Here is a 20,802-nt window from a genome sequence, read left to right as displayed (position 1 = left end):
GTATCTTATCATTATTGTTGTAGTCTGGTCAGTTAATAACCAACTAGTCAGAGCTTTCATATTAAAAAAAAAAAAGCCAAAACAAAAATTTCAATTCATAAAAAAAATTTTCAACTCATTTTCTCAGGGACGATCTTCATTATGAATCCTCATCGTCATTACCTGCGCAGCACTTCAAATACCAGCACCTTTTATGCTTGCTTTAAGGCCTTTTACGGTCCTTTCTGCTTAGGAGAAATGCCAAGTAAAGGCTAACAGCAATTCCCCAAAGCTGCAGGGGGTGTCGTGCAATTCAAACGTGGGTGCACCCCGGGAAGCTTGGAGGGGTGCAGCAAGGCCTGCACGACTGGACCCCAAGGCCATGTGAGAGGAGTCAGACTGAGTAGTAGGCAGTTAGAGCACTCTGGGTCCCCAAGTCATTTTTCCTCAAATATAAAGGGATATTTTTCTTGGATTTTCTTGGATTCACCAGAGCACGTCTCTCCTGAGACAAGTGCATGTCTGATCAGGAATGCTTCCCCAAGAGACAAGGGTGACATTAACATATCTATTCCCCACCTGAAGCCTCAGCCTCATTCTGTCTCAGGCCGTTGCCAAGGGGAAGGGCTTCAGACTGGCCTCTTATCATTAGAAAGGGACCAAGGAAGTTGGCCAGTGACACCTTTCTGGCCTTTTCTCCCAAGGCCAGGTACCATGGAAACCAGGAATTTTCTTTGTTTATGAAGAAACATCTTTGAGGGAAACCTTTAAAAGATGCTTTCCCACCATTAGTATGGGTCCTTTTTACTTTTCCTTCTGCCACTATGGCAGAGCACTAGGGTTCTTCTTGTCCTCCTGCCACTATGGCAGAAGACTAGGGTCTCTTTTTTCCACTTTTCCTCCGGCCACGGTGGCAGTGGGTAAGGGTCCTTCCTATCTCAGAGCCCCCTCCCGTTGCTAGGACAGGAGTCTCCTTCTCAACTTTTCTAATAAATCTTGCTTTAAAACTAAACTGTGTCTGCACAAAAATTCTTCTTTCCTGCAGACAAGAACTGAGGTTGCTGCCATATTCGGGGTCAAAAACCCTACAACAGTCACGTTCCGTGGGGCAGAGAATACCAGGAAATGACCTCACAGGGTGCCGGAGCTCCAGAACACTCTGCGTTTCCCGGTGGATTCCGCAGCGCCCGGCCACGCCCACACACGCCGCTCAGGGCTGCAGACACCCGCGCCCGGCTCCGCCTCCCGCGCCCGGCTCCGCCTCCCGCGCCCGGCTCCGCCTCCCGCGCCCGGCTCCGCCTCCCGCGCCCGGCTCCGCCTCCCGCGCCCGGCTCCGCCTCCCGCGCCCGGCTCCGCCTCCCGCGCCCGGCTCCGCCTCCCGCGCCCGGCTCCGCCTCCCGCGCCCGGCTCCGCCTCCCGCGCCCGGCTCCGCCTCCCGCGCCCGGCTCCGCCTCTCGCGCCCGCCATCCCTACTACTGCAGCGGAAGCTGCGCCTGCGCGGATGGGAACGTCGTCGCTCCCGCACTGTTTTTTTCAGAGCTAGTTCAGCCAAGAGTCTACATCCGGGTTGAAGGATTTGCTTCCGGAGAGCGGGAAGGCTGAAACGCGGTGACTGAAGTGAGGCCCGGTTTGCAAGGCTCTGGGCGGAGAAGCTGGTAGCGATGGACAGGTGAGGGGTGGTGGTGACTGCGGGGCCCGCGGCTGTTGCTCCTCTTGCCGTTGTTGCAGCGAAAAGAGGTGAACCCGGATTCCCGGAGGAAGCCGAAGAGGTGCCGGCCTGGGAGATTCCGGCCAGCTGTGGGAGGAAGGTGGGGTGGGCGTGGGTGCGGGGAGGGCTGCGGGTCGTGGTCGTCGCGGGGCCCGCCGCCCGCCTGCTGGTCCTGCTGGTCCGGCCACCGCTGTGGCTGCTCCCCGGGGGAGAGGCAGCCCGGTGTGTGACGCGGTCAGAGCTTGGCAGCATCCCTCACAGTGCGCGTTTGGTGGAGCTGGGTGGGCATCGATGACGAGCTTTATGGGGGTGACGGTTGGGACTGAACATGAGGTTGCCCGAGATCGGATCACCCAACCTCACATTGAAGGTGGGTGTCGGTGTTCCCAAGACTATGGAAGATCACCGAAAGAGACAGTTGCTGCAATTTAGGAATTCCTTATTCAAGCACCGGGGGAAAGGCTGGACCTGGATGAAGTGATGATCAAAAGCAGTGTTAGAGCTCCAATTTGGAGGAGAAAATCGGAGTTGGTGGTAGACAGAGAAGTTTGTGTAGGAGACCTTTGAGTGGGGCTTGGAACCAACAGGCTTCAGGGCCGGGAGGACATTTGCAGCAAAAAAAAAAAAAAAAAATGGTCCGAGATTTGGCTGCCGAGTGCCCCGCACCTGGGCCGCTTTATTGCTTTCTCCCTGATGGCGTTCTTGTTTCACCTAGATGATCTGACTTCTGCCCTTGCAGGGGTGGCTTCGGGGAGATGGCATCCCCCGTGATTCGCGACCCGGAGGTGACCCGCACTGCCAAAAAGCACAGTGCCCAGAAGAGAGTTTTGAGTATCCTTTGCCACTTGAGCTTCGGTTTACAAATTACAGCGTGTTTGGAATCAGTGTGCTAGGATTTTCCCTGTGAGCGGTGCTCAGCGTTAGAAATCATAAACTATTGTAGAAATGAAGTTTTTTTTTTATTCCATAGATAATTTTGATTTAGTACTATAATGCTGACATTGAATGAGATTAGGATTTATGTTTTCCTGCAAATAAATATTCTCTGTTTTACTGCTGACTGTTTTTGCTGATATAATTTTCTTTTTTCTTTGAAATCAACACTTAAGTCAATATGTAATTCTCTGATGTTGACATCCAAAAATGTAAATGGCAGGAAAAATTATTTGTTTAAATGGTAGCAACAAAACGCCTTGTTCTAAAGTGTATTCCTGTGTTTTGTGCAGTAAAAATACGGTTAATTCTGACTTCAGTGATTTCCTTTTTGCATGAAAACCTTTCTTAACTCTTCCTATAGTTCGAACATCCCAAGATGAAAATTTTGTTAACACTACACCAAGAAACCAGATTATCCCTCGAACTCCCAGCTCATTTCGACAGCCTTGTAAGATTTTTTTTATTACCTGTTTTACTGAAACTAAAAGTCCAGCTTCAAGAACTTAGATGGATAGTATTTATGTAAATAGTGGAACCAAGTTCAGATATTGATGCTTATTCTAAAGCCTAGGCCTGCTACACCGTCCCGCCCCAGTATGCTTGAGAAAAAATTTGGTACTTTTTATTGGAAAGGCAGATGTACAGAGAGAAAAAAATAAAGATCTTCTATCCACTGGTTCACTTCCCAAATGGCTGCAGCAGCTGGAGCTGAGTGAATGAGGAGTCCAGAATCTCTTCGGGGTCTCCCATGCAGGTGCAGGGTCCCACGGCTTTGCGCCATCTGCCTCTGCTTTCCTGGGAAGTGAAGCAGCTGGAACACGAACCACTTGAAAGTGGATGATTAACTAATTGAGCCATCGCACCATCCCCAATAAATATAATTTTAAAAAAGACTCATACTCGTTTACTTTATAATGAAAACATCTCTATTTGCTGTAAAAAAATGTCCTGATGAGCTCAGTAATAACAAAAGCTCAAACATAAAAGAACAAATTAAATCTTTGTGTCATGGGAACGTTTCTGTTGAGGATATTTGGACTCCACATGCCTCAAAACGGAAAAATTCCTTGTTTGCTGGCCTGCTTTGTCTTGGTGTTGAATGTTCATGCCTCTTGGGTTCTTTTGATGACCTCCTGCCCGTAGTTACGCCCATGAACCGCAGCTCGCTGAGGCAGCCTGATCTGTCCTGCATTCTTGGAACAGGAGGCAGGTCTCCGCAACTGACACAGACTTCTGGGTTCTTGGGAAATCTGTCCATGGTAAGTAGAAAATGGGGCAGAAAATAAGTCCGTTTTAATTGAAGTGTATTTGGATTATAAGTCTCTTAATGAAAACTGAAGACATACTCGTCATGAAATAACTGTATTATGTGGAATGAAACAGCGAGTCAGGCATTAGAAAAGGTAAAGCTCTTAAGCATCTCATCTCACAAGAGCAAACTGACAGATGTGTCATTTAAGTGCAGATAAAATATTGAAGCTAGAAGTTTGCTAATCAGAATAAATACATTATAGATTTAGTTGCGGATGGCGGGAAAAGCTATTACCTGTTTTTGAAGTGCAGAAAAGTAGAAAGTGAAGAGTGATGGATAAAGAATATCCTAAGGAAGACACTTTCTCTGCTGGACTTGACACACCCTCCCCTCAGCTGGTGCCTGCTGCGCAACTGCTTGCTCGCTGCGTCTGCTCACAGATGTGATCTGTGTGGTGAGGGCACACGAGAAGAGTATCAAGTTATTTTCCTATATAAGGGGATGAAAGAAAAATCTTCCGCAGTATAGGCGAGATACACTTAAGGGAGTGGTCAGGAGCAAGAGGATTTCACCTCTGTAAAACTGGAGGGCCACTGTTGTGGCGCAGCTGGTTAAGCCCCTGCTTGTGATGCTGGCATCCCTTTTCAGTGCTAGTTTGAGTTCTGCTTGTTCTACCTCTAGTCCAGCTCCCTGCTAACTGCCTCGGACAGCAGCAGATGATGGCCCAACTGCTTGGGCCTAACCATAAACAAAGGAGACCCAGTCGGGGTTCCCTGGCTCCTGGTTTTGGTCTAGCCCCAAGTTAGCTGTTGGGGCCACTTAAAGGATGACCCAGCAGTTGGAGGATTGTCTCTGTCTAATGCTGTCCTTGCTGTACTACCATTTTATTGGAGTATTAGGCAGGATCAAAATAGTTTCCCATCTTTGTGTGCTTACTAAAATGATGCAGATTTTATATGCAGATATGGGGGTGGATTTTGTTTATTTAAAGATTTATTTTTATTGTAAAGTCAGATTTACAGAGAGAAGAGGAGACAAAGATCTTCCATCCTCTGGTTCACTCTCCAAGTAACTGCAATGGCTGGAGCTAAGCTGATCAGGAGCCAGGAGTTTCTTCCAGGTCTTCCACACGGGTGCAGGGTCCCAAGGCTTTGAGCCGTCCTTGACTGCTTTCCCAGGCCACAAGCAGGGAGCTGGAAGGTAAGTGGAGCAGCTGAAATATGAACCAGAGCCCATATGGGATCCCAGTGCATACAAGATGAGGACTTTTAGCCACTAGGCTACCACTCCAGGCCCTGTTTGTTTATTTGAAAGGCAAAAATTAGAGAGAAAGCCAAAGGGAGAGAATCTTTTCATATCCTGGCTTACTCCTCAAATGGTCAAAATGGCTGATCCAGCACTGGAGCTGGAAGCTTCCTCAGAGTCTCCAGTCCTGCACTGCTTTCTTAGGCACATTAGTAAGAATCAGATGTGGAACAGCCAGGACTCAAAGCAGCACCCATGTGGGATACTGGCACTATTGGTGGCAACATACACAGCAGTGCTGCAGTGTCAGCCCCTGAACTAGGTGCTTTCTCAAGGATGATTTTGTGTATAAGTTTGAATCCATCTTTAAAATTTATGGCAATCGTTTGAATTTTGGATTGTTAAGCTGAGCATTTTTGTTTTTTAATATTTGGATTCGTGGGTGTTTCACGTAGCACTTGAGATGCCTGCACAGAGTTTGAGTTTCGGCCCCACTCCTGCATCCCGCTTCTTGCCGATGTGCACCCTGGGAGGTAGATCATTGGCCTAGTAGTTGATTCCTTTCTACCTGTGTGAGAGACCTGAATGGAGCTTCTCACCTGTGGCATAGCCCTGGCTACTTTAGGAATTTGAGGAGTACCAGGAGATAGGTACTTTTTCTGTCATTCTGCCTTTCAAATAGAGAAAAAAAGCATTTTGAAGGCTGACATTGTGGTGTAACAAGTTGATCTTAACGCTTGTGGCTCCGGCATCCCATATGGGTACTACTTCAAGTCCCTGCTGCTCCACCTCTGGTCCAGATGCCTGCTAATGACCTGAAAGAGCAGCAGAGGTGGCTCAAGTCCTTGGACCCTTGCACCCAACTGGAAGATCTGTCAGAAGCCCCTGGATCCTAGCTTCAGCTAGATGGCCCAGCTCTGGCTGTGGTGCCATTTAGGGAGTGATCCAGCAGACTCTTGAACTCTGGCAGGTAAAGTAAATTTAGATATCTTTTAAAGGATTTTCAAAGGCACATAATAAAAAATTCATGGAAAAAAGTATATATATATATTGCAAAATCAGATATACAGAGAGGAGGAGGGACAGAAATATCTTGCATCCAATGATTTACTCCCCAAGTGACTGCAATGGCTGGAGCTCAGCTGATCCGAAGCCACAACCAGGAACTTTTCTGAGTCTCCCATGTGGGTGCAGGGTCCCAAAGCTTTGGGCCATCCTCGACTGCTTTCCCGGGCCACAAGCAGGGAGCTGGGATTGGATGGGAAGCTGGGATGGGAAGCAGGGCTGCTGGGATTGGAACTGGCTCCCAAATGGGATCCCGGTGCATTCAAGTACAGCCATTAGGCCACTGTGCCAAGACTGGAAAATATGTATTATTAAATAAAAGTATTATTAATCCCATTTTCCATGGACTTTTTTAAAAAGATCAATATTTGAAAAGAGGAGTTAGGAGGGCCAGCTAAGCCTCCCTCTGCTGCGCCAGCATCTCATTTGGGTGTCGGTGCACGTCCTGGATGCTTCACTGCTGATCCAGCATCCTGCTTTGGCCTGGGAAAACAACAGAGGATGGCCCAAGATCATGGTGCCCTCACGCCTGGGATCCCATATCGGTGCCGGTTCTAATCCCGGCAGCCCTGCTTCCCTTCCAGCTCCCTGCCTGTAGCCCGAGAAAGCAGTTGAAAACGGCCCAAAGCCTTGGGACCCTGCATCCGCGTGGGAGACCCGGAAGAGGCTCCGGGCTTCGGATCGGCATAGCATCGACCGTTGCGCTCACTTGGGGAGTGAATCATCGGATGGAAGATCTTTCTCTCTGTCTCTCCTCTCTGTATATCTGCCTTTCCAATAAAAGTAGAATAAATCTTTAAAAAAAAATTCTGATACAAAAATTTGAAATCTGTTCTGTATGTGACTTTTCATAATAAGCATTTTCACTGATTCTTTAAAAATTCTTTGTATTTTCCCAATCTGTGTAAATAATTTTTATTTTTATTTTATTTTTTAAAAGATTTATTTGTTTATTGCAAAGTCAGATATACTGAGAGGAGGAGAGACAGAGAGGAAGATCTTCTGTCCGATGATTCACTCCCCAAGTAAGCGCAACGGCCGATGCTATGCCAATCCAAAGCCAGGAGCCAGGAACTTCTTCTAGGTCTCCCACATGGGTGCAGGGTCCCAAGGCTTTGGGCCATCCTCGACTGCTTTCCCAGGCCACAAGCAGGGAGCTGGATGGGAAGTGGAGCTGCCGGGATTAGAACCAGCCGCCCATATGGGATCTCGGGGCATTCAAGGCGAGGACTTTAGCCACTAGGCCACGCTGCCGGGCCCAATGTGTAAATAATTTTTAAAGACTTTATGCATTTGAAAAGTGGAGAGACAAAAGAGAGCCGTCTCATTGCTGGTTCACTTTCCAAATGCCCTCAACAGCCAGGGCTGGCCCAGACCAGAGCCAAGAGACAGGAACTCAATCCAGGTCTCCCACATAAACGTCAAAGAACCAAAATAGCTGTGCCATTATTTGCTGCCTTCCAGCGTGGACATTAGCAGGCAGTCAAGTGGAGGGTAGAACCGACACTTGATAACCCAGGCACGTAATATGGGGAGCAGACACCCTTTGCTGCAGCTTAACTGCTGAGGCAAAGGCTCACCTAGGCAGTTTTACTATTAGCCCTGGGTAGTGGTCTTAGATAAAGGTTGCCCGAAAGGAGCTAGAGTTATTCGCTTTCTTAATATTTTTACCTTGGCTGCTTATCGAGATTTGATATGAACACCATTGTTGTCTAAGATTTTTCCATTTGATCCTTACACATGTGGCAAGTCCAGAGAAGGAAATGAGCCAGTCAGCAGCTGCCATAAATTGGCATTGACATTCAGGAACAGGAAGATAGTGTTACACTGGGGAGACTGATTTAAAGATAATATTTTTATTGTTGCTCATGCCTGGATTTGAAAAACATTAAATGGCTATTTTTACACATGTCAAAGTAGAATGAGAGTGTGAGTAGCCATGGGTTTGTTGCCAAGCTTCAACAGTGTTAGTATAGTATGGTAAATGTTATCTAGACCCACGTGCATTTTTCCAACATTGTATTAGAATTCCCAGATGTTATACCATTGCATCCATAAATAGTTCAGTAGATAATTTTTTTTTTTTAAGATTTATTTTTATTGCAAAGTCAGATATACAGAGAGGAGGAGAAACAGAAAGATCTTCCATCCGATGATTCACTCCCCAAGTGACCACAACAGCCAGAGCTGAGCTAATCTGAAGCCAGGAGCCAGGAGCTCTTCCAGATTTCCCACGTGAGTGTAGGGACCCTAGGCTTTGGGCCGTCCTAGACTGCTTTTCCAGGCCATAGCAGGGAGCTGGATGGGAAGCAGGGCCGCCAGGATTAGATCTGGAGCCCATATGGGAACCAACCCTGTGCGTTCAACGCCATGACTTTAGCCGCTAGGCTACCGCACCAGGCCCAGTAGATAACTTTCGATGTGATTTGTTTAAATCAGGATATAAACAAGGTCAACATATTGCATGCATTTGCTCAATGTCTCTTAAGTCTTTCAGTCTTTGGCTTTTTTTTTTTTATAAGATTCAATTTTTTGTTGGGAAGACAAAGTAACAGAGAGGCAGAAAGAGACCTTTTCCATCTGCTGGTTCACTCTCCAGTTGCCCAGAATAGCCAGAGATAGGCCAGGCTGAAGCCAGGAATCAACTCTCCCCCAAGTCTCCCTTGTCAGTGGCAAGAAACCAGCCTTATGGGCCATCGTCTGCTCCTCCTAGATGCGCTTCCGAGAGCTGGGTGGCTCGAACCGGGTCAGAAATGTGGAGTGGTGGTGGCTCCCAGCAGGGTCTCTGTGATGGAATGCCAGCACTTCTTGTCTCAGTTGAACCTGACGCACCAGCAGCACCCGCCCTCCATCACTTCATTGTTGAGATGATTGGATCTTCCATCCCTTAAGTTTCCCAAAAGTGAAAACCTGAAATGAACTTAACGTACTAATGTTAGCCTAATTTTATAAAATGTGATTGTTTACTTTTGTAGAAAGCATGGAGTAATGTGAAAATTAAAAATCCATAAATTCTATGACAAAGTAACTCCTACTTGACTGTCTTTTAAAAAGTGGAATGTGCATGTATAATGTTAAAATTTTTGATTTTGCTTTGTTCATTAATTTATTATGTAATTTATATCTGTGACAATAAGCTCCATCACTTTGTGCCTCTGTTTTTAAGGTATCCAACCTGGATGACAGTAACTGGGCTGCCTTCTCGGCCCAGCGCTTAGGACTCTTTGCGAACGCGGACGCCCACAATGCGACAGAGGACGTGAATCTCAGCACAGTCATGCTGCGGGAGGATGATCCTGGAGAAGCTGGTGAGTCGGGCCGGTGGCTCTGAGCGATTCAGCAAAGCAGTGTTCCACTTGGCTAAGGCAAGGAGCTCTGTTCCTGTTCCTGAAGGTCAACGCCTTTGTTTGTTTGTTTTCATTGAGGGGTGACTTTTAAAAAACAGAAATTTACTTTCTCAAAAATCTGGAGGCTAGAAACACAACACAAAGATATTATTAGCAGATTTGTTTGTTTGGTAAGACTTCTTTTCTTCTGTGGGAGGAGGATTCCTGTTGGCAAAGTCTTCACCTGGTCTTCCATCTGTCTGTAGTATGTTTTTCATTATGCTCATTTCTGTTGTCTTGGGTATCTCCCTTGGTTCTCAGAGCAGCATCTTGCCCTTGTATCTGTTAGCATAAATAACAGCCTATTAGTTCATTAAACAAGTCTCCTATTTATATTCTTACTTATGCCAACAAAAGAACATCTCTTTTTCCTTGGGCTTGGTGTTGGCCTGGTCTCCAGTACTGTTTTCTCAGGTCAGTGTAACCTTGCTAATTTGAAGTTTGTTATTCGCACTCCCTTCTGGAACAGACCCTTTGCTTTTAGTGCCTGTGTAGCTACACATCCTGTTAGGGTCTTCGTAATGTTATCATCATCATAAGCTCATATGTAGATGCTAAATTGTGTGGTTGTCACTCTACAAATGTTAGTTCATGGAATGATTACCAAGCTGTATTAAATAGTTAAAAGTAATTGTTACTATTTTAGAGAAAAGAAAACCACTGATTGAGAATATTAACTAACTTACAGAAGATCATCCAGCTACTAGTGATGCCGGGATTTGGAACCAAGCCAGTGGTGTTCAGAGCCTTGCTCTTAATCCTGCAGTGACCACTACTTTATTTTAGTGATGTCTGCTAGTAATAGGTACTCAGGTCTTGAGTGCTTCAAAAATACTTTCTACCTCGTCTAAAATGCAAGAACTCAGTGTTAAGGATGAGACCTTAGTAAAGTGTGCGCTTTTTGCCTCAGCTGACCCTACCATTTAGTAGGGACTGTTGGGTACCTTGTTACAATGTGCTTAAATGTCATTCAGATGTTTTAAAATTCTGCCTACTTTTTGTAATAATTACTGATAAAACAGGGAGGATTAGTAACTTGTATATACTTGGATCTTAAAAGACTAAGAGGCTACTCATGAAAAGCATAGATAGATTGGACGGTGCCAAAGTTTTAAGCTCCTATGCCTCAAATAATTAAATCAACAGAGTGAAAAGACAGCCTATGGAATAGGGTGAAATATTTGCAAGTTATCTGAAAAGGGGCTTATATCCAAACAAAAAAGAGTTCTGTAACTGCTGTAACTCAGAAAATCGACTCAATTAGAAGTTGGGCAAAGAGTTTCACAGCCAGTGAACTGATAAAAAGATTAAATTAGTCATTTTTAGAGAAACGCAGATCAAAGCTAAAAGGAAATGCTGCCTTAGAGCATCAGCAGGACTGCTATAAGCAAAGTGGCAGGTGCTGATAATGATGTGGAGAGACTGAAATCCTTGTGGACTATGACAGGGCTGTAAAATAGTGCAGCCACTTTGCAAAACAATACAGAAGGTACTCAAGAAGCTGAAAAAGAAATTACCTTCGATAGTTGTGACTGCAGATATATACCCAAAGGACTTGAGAGCAAGATCTCAAAGAGAGAAGAAAAAAGAATCACAAAGAGGTTTAACGCCTATATTCATAGTAGCCAAAAGGTGGAAGACGTTCAGTGTCCATTGATAAATAAATAGAGAAATAAAAGATACTATATGCCTGCCATGGAGTAGTAGTAATTAGCCAGAAAGGGTGTTCTGACAGATGTCAGCACAGCTAAAACTTGAGACAATGCTATCTGAAGTAGGTCAGTCAAAAAAGGGCAAGCATTCTGTGATTTCACTTAAGTGAGATACTCAGTCAAATACATAGAAAGTGGAGTGCTTGTCATCAGGGGTTGGGGATAGCGAGGAACTGGGAATTGTTGAATTGATAGATTTTCAGTTTTACAAGATGAAAACAACTTTTCATCTAGGTGGATATTGGTGGCAGTAGTACAACATTGAACATGTATTTAATGCTTCTCAATTGTGCTCACTTAAAAATAGTTAGAGGTAAATTTTCTAATATCTGTATTTTACCATTAAAACGAAAGTCTTTTGTGTTTTTATCCAGAAAAAAATTACCTAGAAGTGTGTCACCTAACTTTCGTTCTTCCTTTTCTTTTTAATGTGCCTTAGCGTCCATGAGTATGTTTTCTGATTTCCTGCAGTCTTTGTTGAAGCACTCTTCAACTACAGTTTTTGACCTTGTAGAAGAGTATGAGAACATTTGTATCAGTCAGGTGAGTTAATTTCACTCCATTATTGTTCTCTTAGTACTTTGAGTTTGTCAAATTGTATTAGCCTATAATTGTGGATATTAGCAAATATCCACAATTTGACAAAAGGAGCCGTCTGGGAGTACAAAGGCAGAAATGGAGAGGTCAACAAGATTTTTTGTTTGTTTTTTAATATTTGTTTATTCTTATTGGAAAGGCAGATTTACAGAGAGAAGGAGAAATGGAAAGGATGATTTTCAATCAGCTAACTCCCCAAGTAGCTGTAATGGCTGTTGCCAAGCTGATCTGAAGCCAGGAACCAAGAGTTTCTTTCCGGTCTCCCACTCGGGTGCAGGGTCCCAAGGCTTTCCTAGGCTGCAGGCAGAGCTGGATGGGAAGTGGGAGAGCCAGGGCATGAACTGGTATCCATATGGGATCCAGGGACATGCAAGGCGAATACTTTAGCCACTAGGCTACTACACCAGGAACGACATCATTTTTTAAATGATGTTTATTTTTTAAAGGCAGAGGAACAGAGAAGGGGAGAGGCATAGATTTTCCATTTGTGGGTTCATTTCCCTATTGGCTGCAGCAGTCAGGACTGGGCCAGGCAGTCGTGAGGATCCTGAGTCCCATCTGGGTCTCCTACTGGATGTGAGGGGCCTGGGTACTTGGGCTGTCTTCCATCAGCATCCCAGGCTCCTTGACAGGAAGCTGGAAGGAAAGTGGAATGGCTGGGACTTGAACCATCCTTCTGATAAAGGATGTCAGTATTGCACACTGCAGCTTAACTCACTGCCCCGATCGCTGGCTCCCTACAAAGGACTCTTAAAGCCAACAATAAGAGGATGAATAATGATGCCAGCATCCCGTGTGAAGTCCCAGCTCCTCCCGTTCTGATCCAGCTCCCTACTGCTGCACCTGGGAAAGCAGTGGAGGGTGGCCCAAGTGCTCGTGCTTTTGTTCCCATCGGGGAGGCCCACAAGTACCTAATCCCTTGGCTCTGGTCTGGCCCAGCCCTGGCTATTGAAGGGGAGAATGGATGACATCTCTCTCTGTCTCTCTGTGCCCCTTCCCTGCTGTCTGTGTAACTCGGCCTTTAAATAATAATTAAAAAAAAAAATAAATCTTTTTTTTCAAGATTTCTTTTTTATTTTTATTTGGAAGTCAGATATACAGAGAGGAGGAGAGACAGAGAGGAAGATCTTCATTCTGTTGATTCACTCCCCAAATAGCCGCAACAGCAGGAGCTGCGCCAATCCAAAGCCTGGAGCTTCTTTCAGGTGTCCCATCCTTGACTGCTTTCCCAGGCCACGGGCAGGGAGCTGGATGGGAAACAGGGCTGCCAGAATTAGAACTGGTGCCCAGATGGGATCCCGGTGAATGCAAAGTGAGGATTTTAGGCTGCCACCCTGGGCCCAAAAATAGATAAGAGCTTCTTCTAACTACATGTGGGTATAGGGTGCCAAGGACTTAGGACATCCTTTGCTGTTTTCTCAACGCATTTTTAATAAGAGATACTCAGGACCCCCTGCAGTAGCCCAGTGGCTAAGCTTACCTTGAATGTGCTGAAATCCCATATAGGCACTGGATCATATCCTGGTGGCTCCACCTCCCATCCAGCTCCCTGCTTGTGGCCTGGGAAAGCAGCCCAGGACGGCCCAAAGCCTTGGGAATCTGCACCCGTGTGTGAGACCTGGAAGATGCTCTGCGCTCTTGGCTTCGGATTGGCTCAGCTCTGGCCATTGTGGATGCTTAGATAGTGATTCAGTAGACGGAAAATCTTCTTCTCTGTTTCTCCTCCTCTCCGTACAAGTGACTTTCCAATAAAAATAAAATAAATGTCAAAAAAAACACAAAAAATGAGATACTCTTCATTACATTTGAGAAGCTTTTGAGCCTCCAAATCAGCATTTTTTTTCATGTTTCAGGGGAGAATACTCATACTTCACATGTTGTTTAGTTGTTATGGTTTTGGGGGTCTGGCACAATAACCTAGAATGTCCTGGCCTTGCACACCTGGGACCCTATATAGGTCCTGGATTGTATCCCAGCCACTCTCACTTCCATCCAGCTCCCTGCTTGTGGCCTGGGAAAGCAGTCAAGCATGGCCCAAAACCTTGGGACCCTGCACCTGCGTGAGAGACCCAAAAGAAGCTCCTGGCTCCAGGCTTGGGATTAGCTAACCACTAATCGTTGCAGCTACCTGGGGAGTGAACCAGCAGATGAAAGATCTTTGTCTCTCCTTCACTTTGTAGAAAAAGAGAAACTATGATTTTTGAGCAAGAAAAACTTTGGTGTGGTTTTGTGTAGAATTGAAAATATTGTAGTAGCACTCAGAGAAAAGCATTTTTTTCTGATTTCTTACAACATAAAGCTTTTTGCAGCTGAATTTTAAAATGTTTCTTTTGAAATTGTTTTTTAAGTTGCTATTGTGTTGGCTCATGTTTTAGTCAGATAAGGTTTGATTTAACTTATTTTCTACATAGATGCGCCTAACCTGTTGTTGAATCTGAAACCTGGAGTCTATTAAACTTTCATTCATAGGCTTAAATTAACACTTTGTTCCGTTTCCTACTGGGAATGTTGTACTGTGTTCAGTTAAAAAACAAAAAACAGAATGGACGGGGAAAGTGTTAGTGTATATATATGTTACATAAAACATTGTCCTAGCAGTGGACTTAAAGAATACAGTTACTTCACAGGTACTGATTTTAGTAGAAGTCTGATGCCGCAAGGACTAGATTACATTAACAGAGAAATAAATTAAACCTCTTCACTGGCTATGTACTTAATAAAATAATCTACATAAACTAAGACAAGCTAAAAAAAAAAGAATACAATTACTTGTTCCTCAGATCTATAGGAAATTAATCTCTTCCCATCCGTGTTGCTGCTTCAGGTGAACATCTTGAGTAAGATAGTGAGCCGAGCCACACCTGGACTTCAGAAGTTTTCAAAAACAGCCAGCATGCTCTGGCTTCTGCAGCAGGAGATGGTCACGTGGAGATTGCTGGCTTCACTGTATAGGTAAAGTTGCGTGGAATTCATGGGTGCGACGACCACAAGGAGAGAAGTCAGCCGATGAATTTAGTTAAAAAGTTGGAATCAGATTTATTTGGAAATAGGGCTTTGCTGTTTTTGATGCTTCTCTTCCTAATACCTTAGCTGTCAGTAACTTAGGAGGAAAAAGGGGCTGTGAGGTCATAAACTTGGTAACTCCCAAAAACTGGGTATGTCAAAAGATTTAAGGAAAATATTAAAAATAGAGCAAGACATAGCAGAGGATGAAATGAGAAAAAGGAACTGTAACCTCAATGAAATTTGAAAGACATTATCTAAATTGCACTTCTGTTAGATATGAGTGCTTTCTCATTCTCTTACATTCTTGAGAAAACACTGAGAGCAATTCGTTACTGTTCTCTTTTTTCCATAGTTAACGAGTGTATGTATTAAGGATAGCCATTAAAGACTAGTTTTGCAGTATACATTTATGGCAGACACTGTTGGATCGGGTGTCGGATTCCGCAGTAATCATCTATGTTATTTAACATTAATGCAGTGAATATGTTCATTGAAAATGCATGTGTTCTCATATAGCTTAACACATGAGTTTGTGTCTTTGTGAAATCGGCTTTTTCTTTCTCTGTATTTCTCCAGAGATAGAATACAGTCTTCAATAGAAGATGAAAATATGTTCGCAGTTACTGTAAGTTTTGTATTTTTTATGAATGCTCTCAAGTTAAAATGTAACAATAGAATTTCATTTTTGACCCTTCATCTTGAATTTCTTCATTTAACAATTTTTGTAATTAAATAAAAGGTATAGTCGCATAATAAAGTATCTGTATTTTGGAGGATAAAACATGTTGAGGTTGTCACATTGTGTCACTTTATACTCTTGAGCAGTCTATACGAGAAAGTCATTCTGATTCGGGGGTTAGGAATAACCTGGGAGTCGGGCACCTCATTGCTTAGGTGTGCACCTCACTGGTGAGGCAGAGTCATTTTTCATCTGTTTCTTTTTTCTTTTTTAATATTTATTTATTTACTATTTATTCATTTTTATTACAAAGCTGATCTGAAACCAGGAGCCAGCTTCTTCCAGGTCTCCCATGTGGGTGCAGGGTCCCCAGAATTCGGGCCCTCTTTCATCGTTTACTGCACTCCGAGAACTCAGGCAGGGAGCTGGGGGTGGAACAGCATGATGCGGATCAGCGCCCATATGGAATCCTGCCAGTTGAGCTGTCACACAGACCCCTCCGTTGATATTTCTTACATGAATTTTAAACTTGTGTGCTTTGCTCATTTTTCTATTGTTTTCTTGTTTATTGTTTCTCATATGCGTTACAGTTTTATTTTATTTTTTTTTTTACTTGTCTTTTTGCTTAACGGGTCATTTATATTTTTTATCACATTTGTCTTGTTTTCCATTAGGATTATGTGTATCTAGTTAAGGGAAGCCTTTCCTACATGTTTTAAAAACACTTCCCGTGTGTGGTAACGTGAATTAAGCCTTAGCCTGCGATACCAGGATCCCATGTGGTCACCAATTTGAGACCCACTACTCTTTCAGTCTCGGATTCTGTAACACACTCCTGGAAAGCGTGTCTGGAATCTTCCAACCCGTGTGGCCATCTGGTCGAAAGTCCTTGCTTCAGCCTGGCCCAGCCCTGGCTGTTGTAGCTATTTGGAGAGTGAACCAGTGGATGGAAGATCTCTCTTTCGCCCTCTTTTTCTCTCGCTTTGTTACTCCGCTTTTCAAATAAACAAGTCTTTTTTTTTAATAAGTAAGTCTTTTCTTAAAAAAAGGTTTCCCATTGTTTTCTCCAGCCCTGCTTGACTCTATTCAGTTCTTTCCCTATTAAATTTTTTTGTTTATTTCATTTTGTTGTTGTTGTTCTTTCTTGAACACCCTCTTTGTGTCAGTAGAATTTTTAAATTCTAAGAATAATGAACTAAAATACTAGGTTACAGCAGCTGCTCATTGGTCCAGGAGTTTGAAATCTGCTTGCAGTGTTTCAAGGTGAATGTAGGCATCGTGCAGGCTGAGATGCTCATGTGTGGGTGATGACAGGCCTTCTGATTGGGCTTTGCCTTTCTGCTGAAATAATGATCTTTTTTCTTAAAATATTTTCTAATAGGCTGTTAATGCCAGTGAGAAAACAGTTGTGGAAGCCTTATTTCAGAGGGATTCACTCGTCCGGCAAAGCCAGGTATTGCTACTATTTCTACCTTTTTGAAAATATGTAGGAAAGATAAAGTAATAGTGAAGGATTTTTTTTTATTTCAAAAACTTGTAATTCTTTTTTAACTTTATCTTTTCATATAAATCAAAAGAATTAGGGAATTTTGTTTCTTTTGCCACAGTGTTTATCTTGAAAAAGAAAAATTAGCGGTTGAAAAAAATGCACACAGACTAGCAGGGGTCTGATCCCTGCTACCACTCTCCTTACCTATAAACCGATCTCCCGCCTCTTCCTCCCATAGCCGCTTCACGTTTGTGAGATCAGTCACTATTTGAATTAAGAGAGAGTATTACAAGTGAGATACTAACAGGTGTCACCCACCGATTTCTCTCCTAGCTGGTGGTAGATTGGTTGGAGAGTATTGCCAAAGATGAGATCGGAGATTTTTCTGATAATATTGAATTTTATGCAAGATCGGTATATTGGTAAGTCACTTCTTGTTTTTCAGAGTTATATTATGTATGTATCTCTTTTAAAGACATGGCGAGAGGGAGCTCTGCCATCCGTGGTGCACTGCCCAAGTGGCCACACTCGCTGGGACGGGTCCTCCCCACGGGGTGAGAGAGGCCAAGTCCTTGGGCTGCCGGCTGCTCATCTGCCATGTGCACCAGCGGAAAGCTGGGTTGGAAGCAGTGGGGATGTGAACCGCACTCTGATGTCAGATGCCCGGGCACGTACCAACGAACACACGCCTGTGCTGAAACACCAGCCCTAATCTTTGATTCTTGAGGTCCTTTAATGTTGGCTTTGTTTATTCATTTTTCAGTAAATCCTTACTCTATTTTTCTTTGTTCAGTCTGTGAGCAAAACAAATAAAAGCTGTATCCTGGAATTTATAAATATTTCAGAGCTAAATATTGATTGTTAGGAAATTTTCTTTGGGAGGGTCCAGTGCAGTAGCCTAGCGGCTAAAGTCTTCATCTTGCTCAGGCTGGGATCCCATATGGCCACCAGTTCTTATCCCGGCAGTTGCACTTTCCATCCAGCTCCCTGATTGTAGCCTGGGAAAGAAGTCAAGGACGGCCCAAAGCCTTGGGACCCTGCACCCGCATGGAAGACTCAGAGGAAGCTCCTGGCTTCGAATTGGCCAGCTCCAGCCGTTGTGGCTACTTGGGCAGTGAACCAGTGGCTGAAAGATTTCTCTCTGTCTCTCTTTCTCTTTGTAAATCTTCCTTTCAAATAAAAATCTTTTAAAATGTGTGTGTGTGTGTGTGTGTGTGTGTGTGTGTGTGTGTGTGTGTGTGTGTGTATACATATATGTATATACAAGAAGTTAACCAACAATGGAAGATTTTTCTCTTTCGGTTCCTCTGTCACTGTTCCTTTCAAATAAATAAATTGTTAAAAACTTTTTTTTTCCGCTAAACAACATCATTAAGAAGTTAAGGTTGGGGTCCAGCATTTTGGCGCAGTGGATTAAGCATACTCAGGTCACATGCTGGGCTGCTGGTTCAAGTCCTGGGTTTTGTACTTTGACCTAGCATCCTGCTAATGCACGTGGGAAAGCAGCAGATAATGCCTAAAGTACTTGAGTGTTGGGCCTGGCATGATAGCCTAGGGGCTAAAGTCCTTGCCTTTCATGTGCCAGGATCCCTTATGGGTGCCAGTTTGTGTCCTGGCTGCCCCACTTCCCATCCAGCTCCCGGTCGGTAGCCTGGGAAAACAGTTGAGGAGCAGCTCAAAGCCTTGGGACCCTGTACCCACATGAGAGACCCTGAAAAACTCCTTGCTTTTGACTTGGGATCAACTCAGCATTACAGCCACGAGGGGGATCTGTAGATCTGCCTTTCCAATAAAAAGAAATAAATGTTTTGAAAGAAAACAAAGTACTTGGGTCTCTGTCTGCCACATACATAGGGGACCCAGATGAAGTTCTTAACTCCAGGTTCCAGTCTGAGCCAGTGCCTGCTGTTCTGGACATTTGGAAAATGAACCAGTGGCTGGAGCTTTCTATCTCCCTTAGCAATGAGTTAATGTTTTTAACTGCCCCTTTTCTTTCAGGGAAAATACCCTGCATAGCTTAAAACAGCGGCAGCTGGCGTCTTACATAGGGAGTTCCCGTCCTCTTGTCACTGAATTGGTAAGTGTTTCCAAGTGTTTACCTTGTAAAACTGACAATTTTTCTTCTTTTGGATCCTTGTTTAGTTCCCTAAACATTTCATTCTTGTACAGCTAAGTTGCATTTGAACTTCATGAAGTGCATTTAAACGTACCCCATGGCCACGTGAATTGTCAAGAGAAATCTGGGAAGTTAACCTAATTTAAAACAAATTAACTTAATTTCTACAGATTGCAAGATTTTTTCTGTGAAAAGCAGGAAAAAAAAAAATAATGCCTGTGAATTAGCTTAAGGTTAAGAAGGTTGTCCTAGGATATGAGTAATAGGAATAACAGTGGATCTGCAGAGAACAAGAGCCAGTTTCTTTCTCACGCAGACAGAGCTCTGTAGCCGGGGCGGGGGAGGGGTGCTTATGTGAAATGTCTGTAATGAAGAAAGACAGGAAAAGTCACAATTCAAAAAATCCATATGACTATTTGGTAGCAAACGTGTGTTTTGATAAGAAATTGTTTGGAAAATTGTTGCAAGAGCTTCAGATATAGCTAAATTGCCTTGTAGGAAGAAACAGCTGAAAATCATTTACTCTCAGTGGCTAGAAGCTAGTGATTTTCTTTTGCCAGAGACCATGTTCCAAAATTGAATAATTGTGTCTGCAAAGTGTTTGTGAAAGGAGCCAATTGACTTATTAGGCATTCCGTTTTCTAAATTGATACTCATATTACCATATACTCAGCAACACTGGGAATAAAAACGACTTCCTTTCTCAAGTCACATTAAATAGTTTTTAAATTCATGAAATTCTGTATTATTTGGTGTTAAGTGAAAACAGTTTACTCTGCTAAATATTGACAGTCATGTGAAAGGTAGTACATCAAATTACTGTTTAGGGAGTTTTAATTTACCAGAAATCTGGTTTAAGTTTTTTTCCTTGGCCATTGGACATTAATCTTCAGTTAGTACTCGGTACACTGTCTCCCCGTATGTTCTCAGAAAAGTACCCAGCAAACACTTTGTGGTTACAGAGTAGATACCTTCGACTTTTATCTCTGCTCTTCCTTCGATTTGATGTAATTGTTTCAAGTTAACTTTGCCACCCAGCTGCTGTGGCGGAATGAAATGCAGGTGATTTTGGAACGTGATTTTGGAACGTTACATGAGCTGGTGGGGCCAGAGGTCCTGTCTGGATTCCTTGCCTAACCTTGCATGTGTTAGTGGGGGACGGGCTGAGGCGGGTCGTGTAACGGTCACTCCCTTATGACATTCTCATTCCCGTGTTTCTTAACTCTGTTGTACATGGACAGGTTTTTGTTTGTTGATATTTGACATGTGTATAAGCACAATGAATTTGTAGCCAATGGTGATTTTTTTAAAAAAATTTTTTTTTACTTTAAATTTTTTTAAACAGGACCCTGATGCTCCTATAAGACAGAAAATGCCCCTTGATGATCTGGATAGAGAAGATGAAGTTCGATTACTCAAATATCTTTTCACTCTAATCCGTGCTGGAATGACAGATGAGGTAAATCAAGTGTACTCTGCGGGTCCAGTGTCAAAAGGCACAGATTCTTCCAACTGGAAATGATCTTACCTAGTATGCTCTGTTGCATCGACCCCACTCACTAAATCTATATATATGTTTTTACTTTTTAATTTTCTGTTTTAATATTGCTTACATGGTTGAGAGGGATGCAC

At 43.6% G+C, this 20,802-nt stretch overlaps 1 protein-coding gene across 1 annotated transcript in view; it reads left to right on the top strand.

The window, feature by feature from the left end:
• Positions 1 to 1,513: 1,513 nt before the first annotated feature.
• NUP107 (nucleoporin 107) overlaps positions 1,514 to 20,802 on the top strand; it is a 42,283-nt gene continuing 22,994 nt past the window's right edge. Inside the window, exons 1-12 of the mRNA XM_040982014.1 lie at positions 1,514 to 1,648; positions 2,427 to 2,518; positions 2,985 to 3,071; positions 3,767 to 3,882; positions 9,352 to 9,493; positions 11,723 to 11,826; positions 14,705 to 14,832; positions 15,463 to 15,511; positions 16,947 to 17,018; positions 17,388 to 17,476; positions 19,053 to 19,131; positions 20,516 to 20,629. Coding sequence (XP_040837948.1) covers positions 1,641 to 1,648; positions 2,427 to 2,518; positions 2,985 to 3,071; positions 3,767 to 3,882; positions 9,352 to 9,493; positions 11,723 to 11,826; positions 14,705 to 14,832; positions 15,463 to 15,511; positions 16,947 to 17,018; positions 17,388 to 17,476; positions 19,053 to 19,131; positions 20,516 to 20,629 — 1,080 coding nt within the window. The 5' untranslated portion in view covers positions 1,514 to 1,640. The remainder of the gene's footprint in view (positions 1,649 to 2,426; positions 2,519 to 2,984; positions 3,072 to 3,766; positions 3,883 to 9,351; positions 9,494 to 11,722; positions 11,827 to 14,704; positions 14,833 to 15,462; positions 15,512 to 16,946; positions 17,019 to 17,387; positions 17,477 to 19,052; positions 19,132 to 20,515; positions 20,630 to 20,802) is intronic.

The sequence above is a fragment of the Ochotona curzoniae genome, unplaced genomic scaffold (assembly GCF_017591425.1).
Source record: "Ochotona curzoniae isolate NIBS_2020 unplaced genomic scaffold, NIBS_Ocur_1.0 contig_1014, whole genome shotgun sequence".
Classification (NCBI taxonomy): domain Eukaryota; kingdom Metazoa; phylum Chordata; class Mammalia; order Lagomorpha; family Ochotonidae; genus Ochotona; species Ochotona curzoniae.
Note: the sequence above shows the minus strand (reverse complement) of the source record. Positions and strands in the feature narration are given on the sequence as shown.